This window comes from Micropterus salmoides, unplaced genomic scaffold (assembly GCF_014851395.1).
Source record: "Micropterus salmoides isolate LMB-PRFRI ecotype aquatic unplaced genomic scaffold, ASM1485139v1 Ms_hic_scaffold_11, whole genome shotgun sequence".
Lineage (NCBI taxonomy): Eukaryota > Metazoa > Chordata > Actinopteri > Centrarchiformes > Centrarchidae > Micropterus > Micropterus salmoides.
In genome coordinates this window covers 22,394,554-22,418,143 of record NW_024040152.1, presented here as the reverse complement: position 1 = coordinate 22,418,143, position 23,590 = coordinate 22,394,554, and the positions used below count along the sequence as shown (strand labels likewise).

At 39.4% G+C, this 23,590-nt stretch overlaps 1 protein-coding gene across 2 annotated transcripts in view; it reads right to left on the bottom strand.

Moving 5' to 3' along the window:
• Nucleotides 1-23,590, bottom strand: part of cdkal1 (CDK5 regulatory subunit associated protein 1-like 1) — a 287,599-nt gene that overhangs the window by 120,862 nt on the left and 143,147 nt on the right. For both annotated transcript variants that reach the window (XM_038711895.1, XM_038711896.1), the window contains 2 exons: nt 17,054-17,220; nt 3,953-4,098 (listed from right to left, as the gene is read on the bottom strand). In XM_038711895.1, the coding sequence (XP_038567823.1) occupies nt 3,953-4,098; nt 17,054-17,220 (313 nt within the window). The remainder of the gene's footprint in view (nt 1-3,952; nt 4,099-17,053; nt 17,221-23,590) is intronic.

Sequence of the window (23,590 nt, the reverse complement as noted above, 5' to 3'; positions counted from 1 at the left end):
ACGCAGGGCTTCGCCTTTCACCTTGAGTTGTTCTGGATTGCATGAGTGCACCAGCGTGAAAAGTAGAGTGAATCAGTGAAAACACTTTATGACTCTTACATACACAAACACACACAAAGACAGCATGCTGTGGGGCCTTCTTTTAAGTGTTTGAAAGAGAACAAGAAAAAACAACAAAAGAAAGAGGCCAATGTAGCCTGTGGCTAAACACAAAAAGTTATTGGCTTTCTGTAAAAGAGAGAATAGCAGAAGAAAAGATTAATCAGAAGTTTAGTGAAAGACAAATGGCTGGACATATGTTTAAAAAAAGGGTCAGTTTCTACACACCATTATCAATCAAGGAAAAGTTGGGGATGCAATTAGTTTTGATTAACAATTATGTTGTAAATACCAAGTTTAACATGCCTTGTCTCTCCCTACCTCAATCTCTTTATCTCTCTTTGTCATCAAGACACATATCTTAGGACTAGGTGCTTTAAAGAGTAACTAAACCCCCAAACCACATTTTAGCAAAAAAAACAAAAACAAAAACACTGTTTATGGGTATTTAGTAGTGATCTGATAGTTTCAGATCCAAATTACATTTTAGTGCAACGTATTTGAATTCTACATATTGCGCAACTGCCCACTATTGGTTGAAACTGAATCTTGTCTGATCTGTTGGCACGTGAGGTATATATATGGTGGCGAATTTTGTCCAACCACAACCAACCACCCCCTCTCCTCTCCCTCATATAAAACCAACATCTCCCGACTCTAAGGGCTGTGGACAGAGTCGATTGAAAAGTGGATTGAGTATAGTAACTGAGGAGTTAGACTCCACTGTAATGATTTTAGTGTACATTTTATAGTTGTGTGTCTGCAAACACAGTCTTCAGTAGGTTAAGTTAGACAGTTAGGTTGTTAGATTTTTCCAATTTTAGTAGATGTAGGTTAGCTTTAGCTTGTAGTTCAACTTTGTGTTTTTTAAATAGTTGTTTGATTCAGCATTAGTTAGTTAGTTAGTTTTAGTATTTAGGCTAGTGGCCAGAATGGGTCGGTACTGTTGATTTTCTGGTTGCAAAAAGACATCCGGAGTGCACAGTTTTTCAGCAGACGTAAAATTAGGCGCCAGTGGTAGTGACACTCCTCCACAGATAAACTGAAAAACCAAAAGGGATATGAAGGCGTCTAGTGACTGTCAAAGCTCCGGCAGACACGGAGAGTCTGACAGCAGCTGCTCAAGGCTGGTTACCTCTGATTGCCAGCACTGACCGCTGGGCAGTCTGTCTCTCGGTCATTCTGGCTAGGGTCTCCTTACCACCAGTGACACACTACGTAGCCTCAAGGCCACGTCCCCTGTAGTGGTTGTCCTGTACAGTCCTGCATTTTTTAAATATGTTCATATTTCACATAAATACACACACTTGCACGCACACACAGTGGGTGTGTTTTTTGTCTTGTCCGAAGCCCTGGCCTCTCTCCCAGACCCTGAACTGCCCCCCAGCTATTACTGCTGCAGCTAAATGTGTCAGACCACTAGATGTGTACTGGTATTGATTTCACACAACTGACATCACCCATGTGTGTGTTTGAAAGAGTGTGTTTAAGTAACAGAAGCCAGAAATTGAGTAACCACACACACACACACACACACACACACACAGAAGGGTGGCCAGACACTTTAAATCAACAAGATCTTATGACGCGATACCATGTGTGTGGTGAGCTTGAGTGTGTCTCGGTTTTTTTGTGTCTCCCATGACCAGTGTATTAAGATTTTGGCCAGATCAGTGCCACAGTTTGAATTTCCATAGAACACTAGAAAAACAACTGGAGTTGGGGATAGAGACCTCTACTACAGGCTAAACAATTGCCTAAAAAGCAATGCTATGTAAACACACACACACACACACACACACACACACACAAACACATACACACAAAGATAAGCATCTGAGTCAGTGTTAAAGCAAACCCAGCGGTATCACTCCTCAACTCAAGGCCCCTTCCAAGGGAACTTAAAGGAGAAGATTTAAAGTGGAAGAAATGGCCCCACACTGCGCCCAATCAGAAGCTTTCAATGCTAAAATATATACTTGAGTGCTGACAGGCAAGACTCCAATTTCAAGTTTGGACCCTTGCACACACGTACACAGAAAAGTCAAAGACCTCAAAATGAAAAACAGACAGATAGACGACAGATGACAGATAGACAAAGAGAAAAAACAACTGCCAGGATACTAAAACCAGAAGTCAATGAGAAACAAGAAACCACTGTACATTAAATCTAAAGAGAAAAATAGGATTATTTAACTCTTAAGCATATAATCCAAGCAAAATACTCTTAGCTATATGTAACATTTCCAAAAGTATTCATCATTTCCCATTCATTTCAAGATATTATTGTATCTACCATAAACAACGTAGACCACTGCTGTTCTTCCAAAAGAAAAAGGGTTTCTTGTTTTGATAGATGGTGAAACTCATCAGTAACATAACACAAACTTAACAACAACAAAAAAAAAACCTTCATGAATAGGAAACAAAAGCGTTTCTGAATAAGGAAGTATTGAGATAGTGTCTCAGCCAGCGTAGATTGTAATACAGCAGTTAAGAGGGCAGGGTGATCATTCTGATGTTTAAAAAATTACATACACTTTTAAACTAATACCCAAATGAGGGGTTGACAGAAAAGCATTAAGTCAAAGATAGAACAGAGACAGATTTGAAACTAATAGCTTGTGTTCAGGTTGGTTGGGTTTCCACACAGTGCCAGAGGGGAAAATAAAGGGGAGATGGGGAAGGATGGATGGGAGAAGTGAGTGAAGGGAGAGGTGATGTCAGAAAAAGAAAGAAAGAAAGAAAGAATCGCATCTAAAGAAACATACTGACTCACACAGTAGCTGATGCAGAAATACCACACACCAGCACTTCAGGCTGTATGTGGAGAGTGGTTTTATGAATTGTCCATATAGTTAAAAACAGAAAGCTTAAAATGTAGACAGATGTACGATGACCTGAATAAAAGTCTTGTTCATCCAGATTTATATTTTATATTTAAGCCTATGGCCTGACCGTTGACCTACATGAGGCAGTTACATGAAATCTATTGATTGCCTCATTACATGGCTCTCATCCGCTTAGAGCACACTCTGTTAACAAAATTTATTTAATCTGCAAAATCAAAAGACTTGTATGTGAACATACATATATTAATATCTAAGATTTTTACATGGGAACCAGATCAACATAATTCAACTGAGAAAAGCATACATTGGATAGCTAACTTTTCAGGTTATCATCTTGCATAAACATGCATAATTATTCCATTGCAAACAAAGCATATTTCTTCTAAATAACACTGCTAATTGCGTCTAGTTTGGAAGAACATAGCTTGAACATGAATTGTGTCAGGAATCAAGGCTCAAACATTGAAACAGTGCTGCTGTCAGTCCTCCTTGAATGTGTCCCGTGTTTACAATGTTTAACCTTGTAAAGTGATGTATGTGTTGATGAATGAGAAGGACTGCAGCAAAGGTGATGGATTTAGAAGAGAACACATCACTGTCGTCATTCAAAAACTTTTGGAATTGAAAAGCTTTTTTTCCCTTCTTTTGCAGATGAAAGGAAACCGTGTTGTAATATTTTTTAAAAAGGTCACACCTGGTGACATAACGTCCACCTGACAGCAAGAATAATTACATTTTGTAATATCTCTGCTGGAATACATATTATCTGAAGTGGAACATTTAAAAAAAGTCTAGCTAATGAATTTAATATCGTTCATAGCAAGTGAGTCAAGGGAGTGTGTGTGTCCATATGGAGATGGGGGTTTCTGCTATTTCAAAGTGTGTATGTAGTCACACAAACATACACACATGCACATATACACATTTTTAAATGTAAGTCAAAGAAGTAAGAGAAGAAAAACATTTAACACAGTCCATTAGGACTATGTATTGTGTCTTACCTCTCTTTGAGGAAGTCCACCACTTTTTTGAAGTCATCGATGCAATACTCTCTCTTCATGTCCATCAGGACGCTGTCTGAGGCCGACTGCACAGGAACATGAAGGAACGCATAGACACGTGGGTGATTCAATATCTTAGCCATCTCCTAATGAAACACAGGGAACAGAGAGAGACAAAGGGGGGAACAAGAAATAAAATGAAATAAAGGGTTAGATTTTTCATAGGTATTTCTGTATATCTAATGTATCAATATGGAGCAAAGGAAATGAGAAAATCCCCATGTTGGTAAAGCTGCAGATGATGCTGCTATTGTTTCTTAATACTAAGATGATTAATCATCTCTTAAAAATAGTAGTTTTCTGTTGATTGACTAAATTGTTAATTAGCAATTAGTGCATAGGACAAAAGGGCAGAGATTCTGTACAAGTGGTGTCCAATAGCCATCTAAGGCCAGAAATGCAAACTCTGTAAGTATTTTAATATGACAATAAGGTTTATTCAATGCAAATAATACATAACATAAGAAGAAAGAAGAAAAAAACTCTCACGGACAGCTCTGAAGAATGTTAGCTGCAAGCTTTTAATAAATTAAGGTTCTATTAACATTCTTGCCTCTTTCTGCACTCTCTTCGCTGCAGACCTTCTACCATAGACTGCCTCTCCTATTTTCTATTCCTCTTTTTTGAACTGGGAAAATAATAGAAAAGCAGCTCAGAGAATCCATCTTGTACCCACTAGATTCAAAGTCAAAAGCCTCAAAGATGCATCAGTAGGGGTTCTTCATGTCAAAAACTTTTACTGAATCATCCGTGCCCACATCTCAGATCAAAATGGTGAGGGGGGAAAAAGAAAAAGAAATAAGAAGTCCACTAGGTACCTTTCGGTTTTCACTGAATTAAACAAATGCTTTGGTTACAGTACGTGCTGGCCATAATGCATGGGATTTCTACAATACAGTATGCAGAAAGCAAGTTTAATGTAAGGAAGATCTGCCATCACATACTCAGAATGATTATCAGACGAAGTGACAAAGTGAAAGAACAAACACACTGAGAAATGAAGAGAGAAAGCTGTATTTCTTGTTCCATATACTTACATATAAATGTTTTCACACCCCAAAGGATGTGTTTAACACAAGGGTTTGTTCACACTACAAGATTCTTGACTTTAATTAAGTAAAGAACCTCTGCAGCTCGAATCAAGGGGATGTTTCTGACAGCACACAAGGCTAAATTCCTGTTATCTGTTAAATGTTGTACATTGTATCATATTGAGAAATATGGACAAAGTGATATCAAGGTCGCCATAGACGGATAATGAATGTTTATAATTTCAGTTTAAGGTACTGAAAAGGGTGGTGAAAGCTGGATTTCTGAGTAGCATCACAGGACTTTGAAACATCTTTTTCGTCTCAGCTCCTACCCTTTTACCAAGAACAGCAAGACTGACATTCTGTGTTCATGTTAGTACACCACATTAATCGAGGGTGTTGGAAGGTTTCATTTCCTCTGTAAAAGAACTGTAGAGACTGCAGATGTCAGATTTTTCTGATGGACATAATCAGGATGCTATCATTACCATGCTAATCACCACAAGAAGCAGAAAGAAAAAGAGAGGAGAGGAAGAAATGATTTAATGATTTCCTGCAAGAATATGCTGATTGCAGTCCGTCTTCTCAATTAAGATCTATTGTAGAATGTTCCCTACTTAACACACAGACACAAAGGCATATGTGTGTGTGTGCGCGCGCACGCACGCGCGCGCGCACACACACACACACACACACACACACACACACACACACACACACACTAACACAGCTCAGTTGCAGTGCACCACAGGGGGTTGACCACTGGAAGCTCTAAATTAGAAAGAATTAATTTGGTTGGAAAATGGAGCTTGATTGGTGACTGAAATCAGCTTGCTGTGTGTGTGTGTGTGTGTGTGTGTGTGTGTGTGTGTGTGTGTGTGTGTGTGTGTGTGTGTGTGTGTGGCGTAAAACAATGCGTGCGTGTGTTTTTGAATGGTTTCAAAACGTAAAAGAATAGTAGATTGATTATGTGCCCATGTGTTATTTCTAAGTTCTTGCAGTTACTCTTCTGATAATTATGCTCTACTTTTCTCAGTGTAGAAGCCACAACCAAAGCACTTCAATACAGGCAGGTAACAAAAGAAGCATGTCCAAAGTATACACGATGTCAACCCAAATCAGCAGTGTATCACACAATCGACAATAAAAACCAAAAGAATACTATCACTAAATACGTGCTACATGAGGCAGATGCACTTGAAATGATGTGTGTGGTTTTTGGCCATATAGATACTTGTGGAAAATACTGGTGAAAACATGTTTGAACCTTTTTACCTCTGGTACTTTGTGGTATAAGCCCTTAAGTGAGCACTTCAGGTACTGAGGAACATAGAACAGACCTGGTTCGGAAACTATGTGTCCAATTCTACTTTATACATGTTTGTTAGCTACCAGTAAGGTCTGATTGATGATGATTGTCATGTGAAGGTCACAATGGGTACATTAAGATATAGCCATACTCAAGTCATCTTTCTGAACTGCTCATGACATAGTTGTGAAACTTGTGAACATTTTCTCAGGATTTTGATTTGTTACTGTATATGTGTGTCTGACTGTATGTGTATATACATCTGCACTTGTTACCTGTGATGAAATGTGCTATATAAATAAGACTGCTTTGCCCTGCCATGCCTTTCAGTATATATCCTGGTGCAGTGTATAGTATTATGAATCGTAATATTCTGCTCCGGTGTCATTAGGTTCACTGACGATGACAATGCCCCACCGACCAGAACAGATCCCACAGATTGTGTGTGGGAGCATGCATACATGACTGTGCTGCAAGGGTGAAGAGGGTCTCAACAGATGGTATGCTAGTTTCAGTAGCAGGGTACTGCTCATTAATCTATAAGGGGAGGACTTTTCATTCACACAAGCCATGTATCATGCGTGTGCATCTGTCTGACAGAGTGCTTACCATCCTCCAATGATTATACAGTACACTGATATGAATCTCTCGTTACCAGTCCCTGTGGAGTTGAGGCCTTTTCAGTGTTTCACTGCTGCTGGCAGACGGTTTAGTGAGTCTGAAGTGAAAATGATGCTGTGATGAGGAAGATATCGCTCAGCAGTGACCGGTGGCAAAAATGAAAGTGCTGCTTTAATGCCTTCACTCCTGGGTGGATGAACTATCCAACTCAAACCAGAATTCAACAAGCTTAAACAAATCAATCAAGAATTGGTGCAATGGGCTGTTTGTTTTGTGTTTTATCAGTCTTGACAGTGTTTAAAGCCAGTATAATTGTTGTTTCTCGCTCCCTGTGCCACTTTCTTTCCCCCCGCCAGGCCCATCTCTCTCATTCCCACAAACAAACACACAACTCCTTTCATCTTTGGTTGATCAGCTCAGATAAACATATGAACCAGAAAGGATCCATCTTAACTGGCTTAGCTCAAAGGATCTAATATCTACCCCCTCAAATCAAATACGACTGAAAAGAACATATGTGGGGGAAAAAAGAGAAACAGCAGATGCAAGGTGGCGGCACAAAAATGTGTGCTCAGTGTGAGCTTGGTGCTCTAAATTACTTTGGAAGATTCTGTATGAGGTTGCTCTCTGCTCTGTTTCATGTCCTTCCTCTTCACCAGTCCCGCTATCAAGTCAGCCACCCAGCTGAATGCTGAGAAGAGAGGACTGGACCCAAAATGCAGACACAGAGCAAGTACTGGTGAGTAAGTGAGGTTTATTGCTGCACACTGTGAATCTTACAGGTGAGGTGGTATAAGCAGTCCAAAAACACTACCGATGAAAAATCCAACTGAAAGTAAATCCGCAATAACACAAGAGGCACGAGTAACACTGGGGTAACACTGGGGAAACACAGAAGAAACGCTGAAGAAGCACTGGAGAACTCTGACATGGAAAACAATGAACTGGCAAGGAGTGAAAGAAAGACAACCACTTAAATACACAGGTGAGCAGGGCTGGACTGGGACCAAAAAAAAATCATGGTATTTTTGGCCAAGGCAGCCCACCAAAATCAGTCAGCCCCTCACCAATACACCATTGTTCTATTTAAGCCTCGATTATACTTTCCGCGTCCGCAAGTTTGCAAGGGTCAGAATCCGCGTCTGCTCCCGAGTATAATCAAGGCTTTAGGGGGTCAGATTATGGCTGTGATGAAACACGGAGATGTGACATTGCACAAGATTGGTGTCCATGACTACAAGACAAGTATATATTTTAATAGACGTACTTTTTAGAAAATTATTTAAAGATGAAATATTCAATCGGGAGGGTCTGGCAGTCCTCCGCCAGAAGATTTTTAGCATCAAACACTTAATTTCCTACATTCTGGAGACATTTTCTGCACCAATTTTTGATGGAAGTGTCTTTATTTTTATAAAGGGAAGCACAAAATACAGGTGGCAGGGTACAATTCAGAATATAAAAATATAACAGAATATAACGCAGTAATCAGTATCAGTAAGTTACTTTTTTTTTTTTTTAACACCACAGAGGTTTCTTCTATATTTACATTGCAGGCTTCTTGTGCAAATAAACCTTTCTCATAGCATTTTTATTTGTTAACATTTCTTGGTACAAGCTATTTTTAAGAACGTTTTTAACAAATGCTTTCAGAAAGTGGTGGCTACATGTCCCCAGCATCCCCAGTGTAAATGACCCTCCTCCCTGCTCCCTCCCCACAGGTTGAGCTACTATGCTTCCATGCTTACCGCTTCACCTCCACTCTCCTCCTGCTCTCTCTCTCACTCGGCCCTGTCACTTTGTCCCTCTGTTTTGCTAACTTCCTCCTCTGCCTGGCAGTGGCCACCACAGCTCTCCTTTACTCCTTCAGGTGCCTGTGCCTGCTCTACGCAGGGTACTGCAGCTGATGTCGAAGCTACTGCAGCCCCAGTAGAAAACATATCGGATATGTTCACGCATTTGGCGACCTCCGTCTGAAGAATGTTTTTTTTTTCCTTTTGGCCCGCAATGCAAGAAACAGAGAGCAGAGGGGGTGGGGGCTAGTAAGAGATGTGATTGGGCCAGCCCAATGTCAGTATAGAAAATTACCCAATGGGCCGCTGTCCATGCTTTATGGGCTGATCATTGGCCCGTTTTTTTAAAAACAGTTATATAAATAATAATTCACGTTACACCGGCCCCAAAGGTGTGTCTGCCCACCGGGCATTTGCCCGGTATGACAGATTACCAGTCCAGCCCTGAAGGTGAGGGAGACACTAATTAGACACAGGTGAACCCACTAAAGCAATCAGAGACAAGCACAGAAAGTAAAACAAGACAACACACACTAGGAGCAGACTACAAACTAAAACAGGAAGTAAAGCTACAGACAATACACCAGCAAAAATGAAACTATATACTTTTTACTTTGTATTTTATATCTTTTTATATTACTAATATTTTAATCACTTCCATTTTAACTACCATTTTATGTATTACTTGCTTTGTACTTTCTTTAATTATATATTTAATACATGGAAGTATGTAATATTATGTAAAGAACACCAAATTGCTCCTGTGTATAGAGAGAGAGAGAGAGAGAGAGAGAGAGAGAGAGAGAGAGAGAGAGAGAGAGAGAGAGAGAGAGAGAGAGAGAGAGAGAGAGAGAGAGAGAGAGAGAGAGAGAGAGATCGATCTCACAGATGGATTTCCCAGACAGAGAGGGTAACAGTCTAGTTCAAGTGAAGAAGAATAAGAAAGAATAAGTAGCACCTAACTGCATTCACACAAAGACATACAGACAAACCCACATATAACAGAGTATTAACAGGGTTCACCCAGGGGAGTCTGTAGAGAAAATGATTCTACAAGTCGGTCCCAGGATAATAAGTCAGGTCCCCCGTGTGTGCACTGGGAAACCACACACAAACACACAGTCAGTGGGAACAGTATTCAGCAGCAGATAGAGAAACTGAGCTCCCAATGGTATTAAACATTTCGAACACTTCAGGCTATACAGAGCCTGCAGCACCTCACACAATGCATATAATATCTTATGTGTGGCACAGTAAAAGTGAAATCAAGTGCACATGTAGCATTTCAATGTCACACTGTATCTACTGACTGTTGTGAGCTGGAACACAACCACTATAAGAATATATGTGTTTGCTGCAGCTGTGAAATACAAAAAGCACAAATAAGATCAGTTTTAAATGTCTTTCAGAACTCATAATTCACGGCATTAATTCAGAAAACATGTTCCCTGCAGCAAGTCAGGATTTAGATTTAGAGGTACACCAGAATAGCTTTACTGTGAGCATTAATTTGATGCCGGGTCCCTCACACAATGCTACATTAGGTCTCTAATGTGAAGAGGCTCCCAAAAGCTTCATTAAAATGAAAATGGTCTGAGAGGGTGTGTCTAAGTGTGCGCTGTGTACAGCTGTGCTCGTGTGCACATCTGAGTGTGAAGGTGAGAGATGCATGCTACTACGTTCCCTTGTGTGTGTGTGTGTGTGTGTGTGAGAATGCTTGTGTCCTGGCAATGAAAAATATCAGCCGATGCAGAGGATATTTGGTAGTTTGTCAACGTTCCCTAGGGCCCAGTGTGGCTCCATCGAACAGTCACAAATCTCTCACTGTCTCCGGAAAATAAATGGCTAAATGAAAATATGAAATCAAAAGTTGAAAACCAACAGCAATAGAAAATGTGAAAATAATTACAAATGTTGTGCAGTCCTGTGTCCCACAATTAGAAAAGATTCACTTTTATGCATGTTTCAACATTTCACATGGTCAACAACAACACCTAACATGAGAGAACAATGAACTTTACCGGTTTTGTTTTTTTTCTTGTGATCATCATTTTTAATGAATGCATTTTAAAACATTGAGGCAAAAGAACTGTCACAGGAGATCCAAAACACTAATTCACATTTTAAGGTTTGGCAAAATTACACTTTAAGTTTAAATTGTCTTGGATGAAAACCAACTAGTGAGAACCAAGGAAACACACAGATTTTTGTTTCTCTGTATTTTGAAGACCCTATTTTAGAACGTGTTTTGAGTAAATAAATCTGAGCAAAATATTAAGAATCTATTTGCTTGCAACACAACAGTGTCACACTACTGTTTCACAGAGTGAATGGCATACCTGATGTATATCTAGTCAAACTGAGATAACCTCTGTGGAGGATGTTTAATGGGCAACTGCAATCCCATTCATCTCAGCCTGGCTGATTGCTACGTACGAAGAGGCTACTTTCATACCTCATTTACTGAGTCTGCTAACAGGTTTGATTCACACACTCAGGCCCCATCCACACTACTCTGTTTTAGTTTACAAACTGAGAATTAAAACGAATACAATCTCCGTCCACACCAGCGTTTCCGCTGTGTTATGGAGTTAATCTCAGTCTACATTAAAACGCCTGAAAACGCACAGCTAGGACCCGTTCAGGTGCACTGGGCATTATGGTCTATTCCGTAGTTACAGAAGATTTGGCGAAAGAATAAATAAATATAGACTAAGCATCAGACAAGTTTTTTTTTTGTTGCATCGATCAATAACGAGCTGGGACTGTTACTGAATGTAACACGGGTGTGTGGCGTCAGAAAACAGACTGGGAGTTGTTGCAAAGTAAACGGCATGTACAGTACAAGTGTAGGGAGATGAGTGTTATTTGCACGGTACAGAAAAAATATGATGTCAAAAACCCGGTCAGCAGCATCGTGTTTCTGCTTTGCAAGACCCAATCAGTCTTCACTAAAACGCCCTCCGGAGTTTTGAAACGCAAAACGGGGTCGGCAGCGTTTCCAAATTTCTCTATTTTAGGTCTTCATTTTCATCGTTGTAGTCTGGACGGGAGGTGCAATCGTAGCAAAAGGTCTCCGTTTTAATTTGTAAATGCAGTAGTGTGGATGGGGCCTCAGGCTCCTACAAGCACATCTGCATACACACACACACACATACACGTTATATGATCAAATGACCTAGTGCACCTTCGACAGCTGCTTAGCCACTTCTTGACAGACGGATAGACGGACACAGACAGATTAACAGATGGTTAGACAGATAAAAAAATTGTGAGTTTAAAAATATGAAGTCTAAAGAGAAAAAAAAAATGTCGGTAAAGTGAAAAACAAAGAAGTAGCATTGCTTGGAGACATTTTCACTTGCAACTACTCAAGTAAAAATGTCCACTGACAGCACGATGCAATCAACTAAAATGTCAGAGACAAGTGGCCCATGAGAGGTGAATGGGCCTTTAACTGCTCCAATCAGCAAATGGTGCTATGAGGCTGTCTACATTTGTCAGAAAAAAAACTGAATGCACATAGGCAGAAAATGTATGTTCTTTTGTGTCAAAGGGAGACATTACAAAAGTGCTGATCTGAGCGAGTATGTGTTAAAGAGGGTGATCTTTTAGGTGGAAGTGGAGAGGTTACTCGGCCTTTTCAGCTTTAATCACAGCCATTCGGCATGATGCTGTGTTCTTCAAAAGAAGAGATAGAGGGTTAGAACTTGGCCTTTTCTTAAGATGAAGGATAGATCTACTTTGGAGATTTCATCATCACACCGTTCTTTTTGCTGTGATTACTGCCATCATGAGAGGAATTGGAGAAAACTGACAGAAGAAGAGGTGAAGGAAGAGTAATTAGGACAAGAAAAACAAGAGTATAATAGTTGTGGGAAGATGAAAAAATTGAAATAAGGACAAGGAGAATATGAAGAATTACAAGAAAAGAAAAAAACAAGAAGGAGAAATGTGGCCAGAGGGAGAAAAAGCTAATAGTGGAAGAAACAAGAGGACTTCAAGGGATAATTTGCGATTCTAATACAATACACTTTCAGCAAATAAATTTCCTCATGGGTTGCTAGCTCTCCATTTCTTGTATGATCTGAAAAAGAAATCTGGTATTCCGTCATAGCCTTGTGTCTGTAAATGGAACACAAACAAAGCTGCTCGGAGCAAGCAGCCACAACGTTGCCCCAGCCAATCAGCAACAGGTGGAGGTAACATTTGTGCACGAAGCAGTGGGAAAGAGAACGTTGTAAATTAACACCGGTACATTCGAACATGCCGGACTCATCATGGGAGGAAAAGGTCTGCCGAGTACAGGTTGTAAAACAAGTTATATGACCTGTGTTAACATCGATGATGCTTTCAATGCTGAATAAAAGTGAAAACTGATGCAGAGGTTACGCCGTTTCTGCTCGACAGGTAAGACATTAGCTTTGCTGTTTCACACAAACGATTGCTCAGTACTGTGTTGTCCTAATGTTGTCGCGTTTGTGATGGCTGATCCCAAGTGGTTTGCTTTGTTAGTTTTGCCACAGCGGTCAGTGTGTGTGCGGTACAGGAGGAAGAGAAGGAGCAAGTGCGTGAACAGGTGTCCCTGTCAATAGCAGCATAAATAAATGGGTCAGCATTAAGCCTTGTTTAGCAGTGTTACATTGGCCTGTGCATAAAGACTGCATCTTCTCAAGACTAAAGCTTAGCTTCCTAGTGTTGCTTGCCAATTGTTGAATAAAGAGTGAAGGGGGTTAGCCTCAAAGTTAGCATCAACTTCGGCCCTGGAGAAAAACAAAATGATGAGTGTCCTAATATAGCATCCCTTTAAACTCAAGGAAGAGTGAGAAGGGAACTTTCAGAGTTCTGGCAGGTTTTTCTTTTATGTGCTGGGCTCTCAATCACTGACAATATAAGAAGTGTGTGTGTGCTGGCAGGAGAGAGCTGAAAAGAGGGTAGAGGATAAAGGGTAAATGTCCCCCATTCACCCTCTCCCCTAACAAAAGACAATGATAAGTTAAAGAAGAGCACTCTTATCTTTCCTTATGTAGGTTAATTGACTGAGGAATTAAAGCAAAAAAAGATATAATTCAATTCAATGCATGGACGTTAACAATGAAAGGGCCGGTAGCATATGAAATAATTCTTACACACACACACACACACACACACAGATCAAGCTAATATGTCGTCCTAGTATATTTCTAATTATAAGTTAATTGTTATTCCCTATCATTAGGAGGGTGGTTTTTTAATTGTAATGTAGCCAAGCAGAAAGCCTACCTATACATGTGGGGGACAATTAGCCACCTCCATTAACCCCTGGTTAATTACAACCTCCATTGCTGCTTCCCACAGCACTTTCCCACTCCTTTTTACCCCCATCTCTATCCCCAGGCCTTCATCCCCATTTTTTTTTTTTTTATTTCTGCCCTCATTTCATTCATATATGATCCCCAATCTTCCTTGATTGTTTGATCCAAAAGTATATGTGTTGTTAACTTCACTGGCTTTTTTTTTTTTTTTTTTTTTAAAGTTTTGTTTAATTTTAGCTTTCTAGGTTACAGTCACCATATTACATCCCATGTCTTGTTTCTTGGTTCTTGCCTGCCTGTTGCTGGGGTCGGTGTGGCACAGTCGTGGCGTCCCACTCTCACTAACAACTACATTCTTTAACAGGCTTATGCGCACACACATGTACACACACATATACAGACACATTCACCCACACGCACACAGACACACACAGTCTCACACATAGACACAAACAAATTTAGGTTGTCCCTGGTAGAATTATTCCTGATGCTTTTCTTTCAGTTACTTATTTAAATTAATTATTATTCCAGCTCTCGTGGCTGTGCTGTGTTGCTTATTTAGTGTGTGTGACTGTTTCTTGTTTTCATTTTTCTCTTAGTTGTCTTACTATGTCAGCTGTTTATTTCTGCTATTCGGCTTGTTGTCTTTTACTATTATTATTTTTATTGTTTGTTTTTGTTTGTTGTTGTTTTTCTCCTCCCCAAGCCCCCCTCTCTGTTCTATTACAGGTTTCGTTGCTTTCTGCAATTGGTGTTTCCCACTGCTTTTCCCTGTTGTCCCCACCTTCCATCCCCCTTCTCTTACAGGTCTTGTCCTTTCTCTGTGCTGTCTGTTTGTGCCCCCCTATCCCCGTGTCTGCCCACCTGTCCGGCCCGGTGACAAATCAATACATAATTAAATAAATGATAAAACATACAAAGGAGTATATTAATACTCCCTTGTTAAAGTAAAATCTGTCTGGCACAATATGGTATCCAGGTCATCATACTCTATACCAGGCAAGTTATGTCCCTATTCATACAGCAGAAGATGCACATGATCCGTTCAAAACACACTGAACTTATTCATGAGAGGTTCATGTCTGGTTGTCACCATTACCAAACACTCTACTCTCGGGTGTAGTTCCATACACTATACTGCTAAACCATAACATTATACAGAATTACATAATATAACAATAAAATTTAAGTTAGGTTTAAAATTGCCTCACAGTTGGATTAATACTCAGTTTGTGCCTCTCATAGGTGCTGGCTTCGCTAGCATTAGCATCCTACATTAATTCCTTTTTAGTTTTAAGCATTTCGGTATGAACAATAATGCCTGATTTGTTTATCTATTTAACATTTAAGTCTTTCCTGTCCCTGGTATACCTTGTAGCACTAATCCAGAGAAGCATATTAGTCTGGAAGCTCTCAGTTAATTTTCGATTTCCAAGCATTATCGATGGGCACAGACCAAGATGCCTCTGGACAAAATTGTATAGACTTACAACCCATCTAAAAAATAACTGTAACTCAATTATTTGCGCTACCCCCTCAGCCTGTTTTTATTTTCCATTTAACTCTTTTAACCCTGATTGTACACTGCACTGTAACTTTTATTATATTTTAATGTGTATTTTTTTCTATTTCCCCATGTTGCTTTTAAACTTTTTTATATTTCCCTGTTGCTTTTATGTTTTATGTAAAGCACTTTGAATTACCTTGTTGTTGAAATGTGCTATACGAATAAACTTGCTTGGCCTTTCAGAGCAACGAAATGTGTGACGTAACGCTCAGTGATACAAGCAATTTGGGGCAGTGCTTGGTCCATTTTCAAGCAGGAAAAAAAATGCTGACCTGCTCACAAACTTTCTCAAGCTACAGCTAAATGGTACACAAATTCATCTTTGATCACAACTGCATAGTTTGACAGTTTGATCTGAGTTTTGTGACCCTGGTGAGTTGCGCTTGACAGACCTGCAGACTGGACTCAGGCCAGACCTACAACCAGGCAACTAAAACCTTTGACTTCCTGCATGACTCAGGTAATTTCACAGGTTACACCATGGTTTGCCAATAGGTGTATCAAAAACATTATATTCTTTTTCTCAGACACACACAAACACAATAAATAAATACGTTACCATAATAAATACAACCGTTTCACAACATTAATAGTGACAAACATACTATAACCGCATGAAGAAAACCCTAGTTGCCTCCTGCTGTCTTGATTTTATTGATTTAACAACAATAATGGAATTGTTGTTACAGACCAGACTGACCACACAAAACAGAAACGTGTCAATTTTTCTTAGGCCTCCTACTTTATGAATCCAAATAATTTGGACAAATGAAGAGAACTTTTCAGTAAAAATCTCCAACACACCCTTCTGCCATTCAGTTTTCCCTTCCTCTCCTCTCTCCAAGTGGATATGTCTGAAAGCAGAGGCCGGATATGGCTATCGTCCATTGATGGTGGAATATGGTGATAACATGTTATAATATGTATTTATCCTAACACTTCCAGAAACAATCAATTTAAAAACATCTCATTTAAATGACAGACAAAATCATGTCTGTCAGACAGAGGCAGACATGCACAAACATAGGGAGAGAGAGAGGAGTAGAAAGCGAGAGAGAGAGAGAAGGGATAACAATGTCCATTGTTCCATTAGGGAAGACAATAATGACTGATAAAATGAGGTTGCTAAAGAGGACACAATGGTCCTTAATTGAGTCATTAGGGAGAGAAGTGAATGGACTGGACTAATGAATGTGTATGAGCACTGCAGATAAACTGCTTGGTAAGCAAAACAGAAAGGCATTTAGTTTATTAAATCTAGGCAAAGCAATTTTGTTTTTTCACAGAATGGGATAGCACAAAAGACAACAGTGACAAAAACAAAATGGTGAAAAGGAAAAGCCTACATATTTTAGTTTTATTTCTCAGTGATGTATTATCTTTGATGGTACAACCAGGTAAAATGATGACAGCAATCTGTGCATACCTCTAGGTGTTCCAGGATATATGGCGGGTTGGTCATACCCAGCCTCAGCATGGCCCCTTCAGGAATCTCCTCCACCAGTCTCCACAGCAATGTGGGCAGGTCTGTCCCTATGTCTCTACCGTAAGCTCCTGTGTCCTCACTAGTCAGCCAGATTTCACACACTCCCTCTGGAAAGAGACAGACACACAAAAACACAGATTAAAAATGCTTAATAAAACATTTAGATTTAGAGTTGATCTGTGGCATTCTTATGTCAATGCACTGCATTTTAGCAGTTTAACTGTTTTTGTTTGTCACTTAATATGACATAATTGTGTTGCCATCGATAATACTTTTAAGATTCGCCATACAGTATTGCTTATCAAAAAACAAAAAAACAACAACAACAAAAACCTGACCAATATATCAATAGATCCAGCAAATTGAAGTATGGCTCATTCAATTGGACTCACATATGGCATGTAATGTTTATGACAGCAAGCAGCAAAAATAGTATGTTTGGATGAAATGACTCCTGGTAGTTGTCACTGTGACATGACTATTTTAATTGGAGAACTACAAGCAATGAAATTAGAAAAATTCTGTTGAATGCCAAAAGTCTAGCTCGGTCATGAAGGGCTTCCACACACACATATACATCTTATTATGCTAACTATTATATACATACTACAATCTCCAAGGGGCAATTCTTTACAGTGACTACATTGCTGAACTTAGGGGAATCTCACATTTATTATACTTCATTAAATGGATTCAAAATAACCTAACCTCAGTTTTCAGCAGTGTATGCTTAGCTTTCTGGGGGCGCTTTTTTTTATTCATCTCTGTTTGGATGGTCAAATTAGGGTTATCATGGTCAGACTCATCTTTCGATGTTTATCACATATTTGCAAAATACTATATTTTTCTTTATCCTTCACTGGCTTGGTTAGAGTTATCCACATTTTATCTCATCCCATTGGGACTGTCTGAGCCAGAGTTCCCTCTTCCCTACTGCCAATCCAAAATCCAACTACTTCATACCAAGACAGGTATTGTTTAAAGATGAATTCAAGAACTATAGTATGTTAACCTCCCATTCTCAACTACAGTTAACAGCAATGCTGGAGCTACATTTCAGAACTTTTAACACATTCAGGTAGTCCTCTGACCGTGGCCTCCAAATGGCTCCAATATCCTGGCTAACAACCAGAGACACCTTTGCTGTTATAGTTCCCTGGCTTTGGAGCACATAAATGGTTATGAACAGCAATCACGTATATTTCGTGTAAGCTCCTACATTACTTAACTTACAATTAGCTGAATGCTACATAAAAATCAGTTAAATGTTAATTAACCTGGATTTCTCCAGGTGTCACTGGTCATCAGAACACTTTTTAAACACATTCTCTCATCACTTAAAATAAACTGATCAAGATGGGTCAGTTCAAGTGACAAAGCTCACCCACCATCACTGCAGCTTCTCTCATGTATTTTCATTTCATTACCTTTGAGAGTCTCTTGTTGTCATTGCCTGTATGCTCCAAGGCTTTGGCAGAACCCAGCTCATGACAGCCACTGACAAGTATTAAAAACACCCATCTTATCAAGATGCATTCCAAGAATGTGAAGGTCACACACAGCAAGAGGGGACGATCTACCGGCTTCATGCTAAATTAGAGCAACACTCACTGCTAGAGCTTAATGATCCAACTGTCATTTGGCTGTAGGTCTGGAAATGGTTGAGTGTCTGCTTAAGCTATGTGTTAAGACATATCATATCATGCAGGCACACAAAAATAACTTTGCAGTTGCAGGGGCATGAGCTCAAGTACACACAGACGCACAGAAAACCACACAACCATCATTATCATTAGCTGTGAAGAGAGAAAGATGCATGTGGTCATTCAGACAGTAAAGATGGCGTTTGGCTAATTGGACAGTTTGTGTGTGTGTGTGTAAGAAAGAGAGAGAGAGAGAGTAAAAAAGGGCATGCAGAGGCCAGATTGATTAAAAATGATGACAGTATAACTGTCCAGAGTGAAAGAGTTTCCAAAGCTCATCATCATTGGCATTAAGATGCACTAATGATTTCTGGAGCTATCCATGTCTAAAAACACCATCAAAAACATCCATCAATCACACATGATCAGATCTAAAGGCTAACACGCACAATACAAGAATTCACTCAGGATATTATGTTCATTTGCCTCAGTATGCAATTAATCAAAAGCATATTTCACCTTGGTCCAATACTCAGTAATAACCTAGTTCATTAAATGCTCTTTATCATTTATTAACACATTCAATTTATTTTACTTAGACTGTAGGCTCTGATTCAGCTATAACTCCCTTCACAGACATCAATAAGAGCTACCTGTCTACATTTGACCAATAAAGAGCTTCATTGTGAAGGACCTGCAGGTCAAGTTCTATGCGGAGACTGTAATCCTCAGCTACCATTAATTTATAATGAAATAGTGTCTCTGTTTAGCATCACAAATGCCATGATTGATTTGCTACAGTATTTTATTTTTGTTAACCTTAAGGTAAGTGATGACAGCAAATTCCCAGGGCGGCTAAAGTCAGCTTGTTTGGGTTGAATTATACCGATCCCTCTGCCAAGGTCTAAACCTTGCCTGCATCATCTGCATCCCAGGAGTGAATGCATTCCTACACCCACCACACCAGCAGCATCCCGTGCTACGTCACAGCTCTGTCCCAGAATAATATTGGCCAAGCTGTCTCTTAACACAGGGCCAGACCAGTTGGCCTAGAAGCTAAATTGGTTCCTTCCAAAATAACATTCCTGTGATTCCACACACATAATGCTGCCAAGCTCGTAAGCTTGTGTATTGTCTGCTATTAAATACCCCTTGTGAGTCCTGTGTTAATTATGTTTTGAACCGGGTGACGCTTCAGAAAAGTCTCTGGTGTTTACTCAAGGCCGCAGTCTTACACAGATCTCCAGATAAACTCAATAACCTGCCCAGCAATTTGCCCCTTTGGCCTGCTTCTCGGTCCCTTTTGTATTAGGTGTGCCAATGGTGTTATTGTTGGCCAAAGACACAGAGAAAGTGGCCGTTTCAACAGGAAATGTTAGCTTTTTCTCCATTGTCTATCTGCTCTGATACACACTACACAGCTGCTTCCCTCAGCTTTTGGTATGCGTGCCGTGGAGGGGGGGGTGGGGGGTGGTGGAACTGACACTGTAGTATGTCCGTGTATCAGGCATGTCAAGATTACAACAAAAACTCACAGGAGTATCATGCAGAGAGAGAAATTTGCAAATCCAATAATGAACGACTAATTATTTTTGCTTTTATTTATTGTACTTTAAACCTAATAATTGTGAGAATGAAGGTCTCTAAAACCAAAACAGTAAGCCAATGGTGAAGCAGACACCTTATTATAACAACCTAATATTTTCAACACTTTTTAATTCAAGGTGGTCTAGTAAGCAGGGTGTACAGTATGTGCCCTGCAGAAGCATGTACCAGTTTAAGAGGTGCTGTTTTGTAGCTGACCCTGACCCTGATGTCAAAGGGAGACAACTAAAGGAGACTTTATTCACATCAATTTGACATTATGAATATTGATAGTGTTACTGGTATTAAAATAAAAATAAAAATAAAAATTAAAAGCTGTAACTCCTGGAATAAAATCAGCAGGTTTAACCTGCTTTGACCTGTGTGTGTTTATATTACAAAGCCTTCACCAAACCCCTTTTTTCCATGTCACCTTATGAAGTAGTTTGATGTCAGACTAGTTGGAAACAAGGGTGGGGAGCAGAACACTTTCCCTAAAAGCTAATAACATTCACTGAACTCTGACACAGCAGTGCAAACACAGTACAGAGAGGAGTGAACAAAATGGCAGATGGAAAGAAGGCAAGACAGGAAGATATTAAACATGGAAATTTAATAAAAGTGGGGCCTGCACTGTTTGGGGTTTGAGCTTTCAGGGGCGGGGCTATAGATAGGGGGAGAGAGAGAGAGGGGGTTGGCACATGAGGAAACAGCTGTTTGTATGTCTTAGCTGCATTTGTCTTTGTCCAAAAATAACACCATCAGCATGCCTGACAAATTCCAAACATCACTCCAGCTCCCAGCCAAATACATGTTTGCAGTCTGTGGGTATGAGAGTGTGTACATGATGAATTCAGGTCAATGTCAATGTGCTCTTAATTTTCTTAAAAGTAAAAAGCAAACAAAGAACCCTGAACAACATAAATTGATGAAAAAAAAAAAACAAAAAAAACACTAAACTAAACAAGAATAACATCCTTGTCTCTCAAGATATATTTAATACATATGTAGTAAAAATAAAAAGGCAACTCACTATATTGATGATACATAAGTATGATTCCAGTGTATATATACACTGTTGAATCAATTAATGAAGTATTATCAGAGGAATGATTTTTAGATGTATTGGCTTAACAGGTACACATGTACTTTAATACTAGGAGTGTTGCCCACGTGAGAGGAGCCTCTGTCAGGCCAATTTCTTACCGTGTATTCAGCAGCATATGGAGGCTGTCAAGAAATAACCGGTTTGATAGGGACAATGCATTTATTGTGAATTGTCCCCATAAATAATTACACATACATTTTAATATTTCCATATGCATATTTGCATGATACATCAAATTCATTGATATTGTTAAATTTGTTATATTTTCTTATTGACATTTCAATCATTCACCACCTGATTACACACTTTTTATTATGACAAAACGTGCCATATGAATTAGGGAAAAAATAAGACCGAATCTGGCAAAAATTTAAACAGATTTCATAGGGCCCTTTCCATGGTCTGGTCATCCAGTACGTGAATGTAGCATAACTATATCAAACTCCATCAGGAGGGAGTAACTTTACCAGTAAAGATGTCAAAGAAAATCAGAGAATGTGGCAGACCTAAAAAAGCAAAAATCTGTGTGCCATGTCTGTGACGACACCACGCCCGCTCCGCAAAACTAGGAGTTTCGGGGGGTCCACCCACCTTGAAAAAAATTCTAGGGGAAACACTGTGGTGCTTTTGTTTTGTCCTGGGATTTTCAGATGTAAGGCCTCTGTATGATCTGTAGATTAAATTCTCTCACTCACAGGATCACGATAAGATGCGCTCCAGTACATTGCATGCAGTCATGTGATTCTGATGATGCTCAAAATTCAGAATAAGGCAGGAAGTGAAAGATGGAATGGACAAGATGGAGTAAAGCCTGTACTGTGCTAGTTATTGTTTATTCATTGTGTCGTCCTAGTCAATACGGGTGGGAAATCTGGAACTGCCCAATCCATTCTTACGTTAGGGCTAAAAAGTTATTTTGAGGTCACAATGACATTTGAGCTTTGAGCGTTGCCTACTCAGTGACTGACCGACTGTGAAAAATGGTCACAATGTGTTCCTGAGGTATGGTGTTATAATAATGACCTTTTCCAGGACATAATGTCGCAGTGAAGATGACCTTGAACCTTTTGGGTAAAATGTCACTTCATTGGTGGATCCTATGAAACGTCGGTGGGGAAATTTGCCATTTTAAGGACACAGTGACTTTGAACTTTGAGTCAAAAGGGTCACCAACTCTGTGTCTGACCAACTGTGATATATGGTCATCAACTCTTGAGTTATGGCCAGAAATGTGTTTTGTGAGGTCACAGTGACTTTTGACAACCAAATTCTATTCAGTTCATCTTTGAGTGAACATCTATATATCATTATACCTCTATATATCATAATACTGTTTACATACATAATTTCCAGTAGCCCGGTGTCCTTGCGCCGCCTCTTGATAAAAGGATGGGAAGTGTGGGAGGAGAAAAGAGATGAGGGCTTTGAAGTGGTTTCTTTGAAGAAGTGTGACAGAACCAATTGATTCAGGTGATTGGGAGCTTTAGTAAAAGCCACTGTTGAAACTGTCACAGGGTCTAAAATCATGAATGAGACACAAGCGGCCCAACGTGACCACACGTTTTCAAGTCATGCTTGTTTCTATTAGTTCATTCTGTACATTCTGGCTCTGATTCCTCCAATAGCACATGGATAAACATACGCATAAATAAATCCAGTCAAGCTGGCTGATTATTACCCAGCATGTTCAATGTTACAATCAGTGAAAGTAAAAGTGTAAAATTACTATTACTCCCAGCTTCCTCCTGTAACAAACTTCTATGTAATATTAATTGATATTACTAATCAAAAATGTATTTTCTAATCACTGTTCTTTCTCCCGATAAACTATTATAGATATAATAATAAAAATCCTTTCCCTAGGTAGAAATATCCTCACTTGCATTAATTCTTATCACAAAAAAAAATGCACGGGAAAAAAAAAACACTGAACATCAATTCTGTTTGGTTATCAATGGGGGAAATAAGAGTTATAAACTTTTTATAAAGATCAAGGTCTCCGTATTTTTAAAGGATAGGACATTTATTGTCTGAATTATTGCAATTTGGTCGATTCTTGCTAATCGAATAAATGTGTACATAAGCGCATTTTCCAATTACTCACTGGCACTCATCACATGTTTATAAACTGTCAAGTCCTCA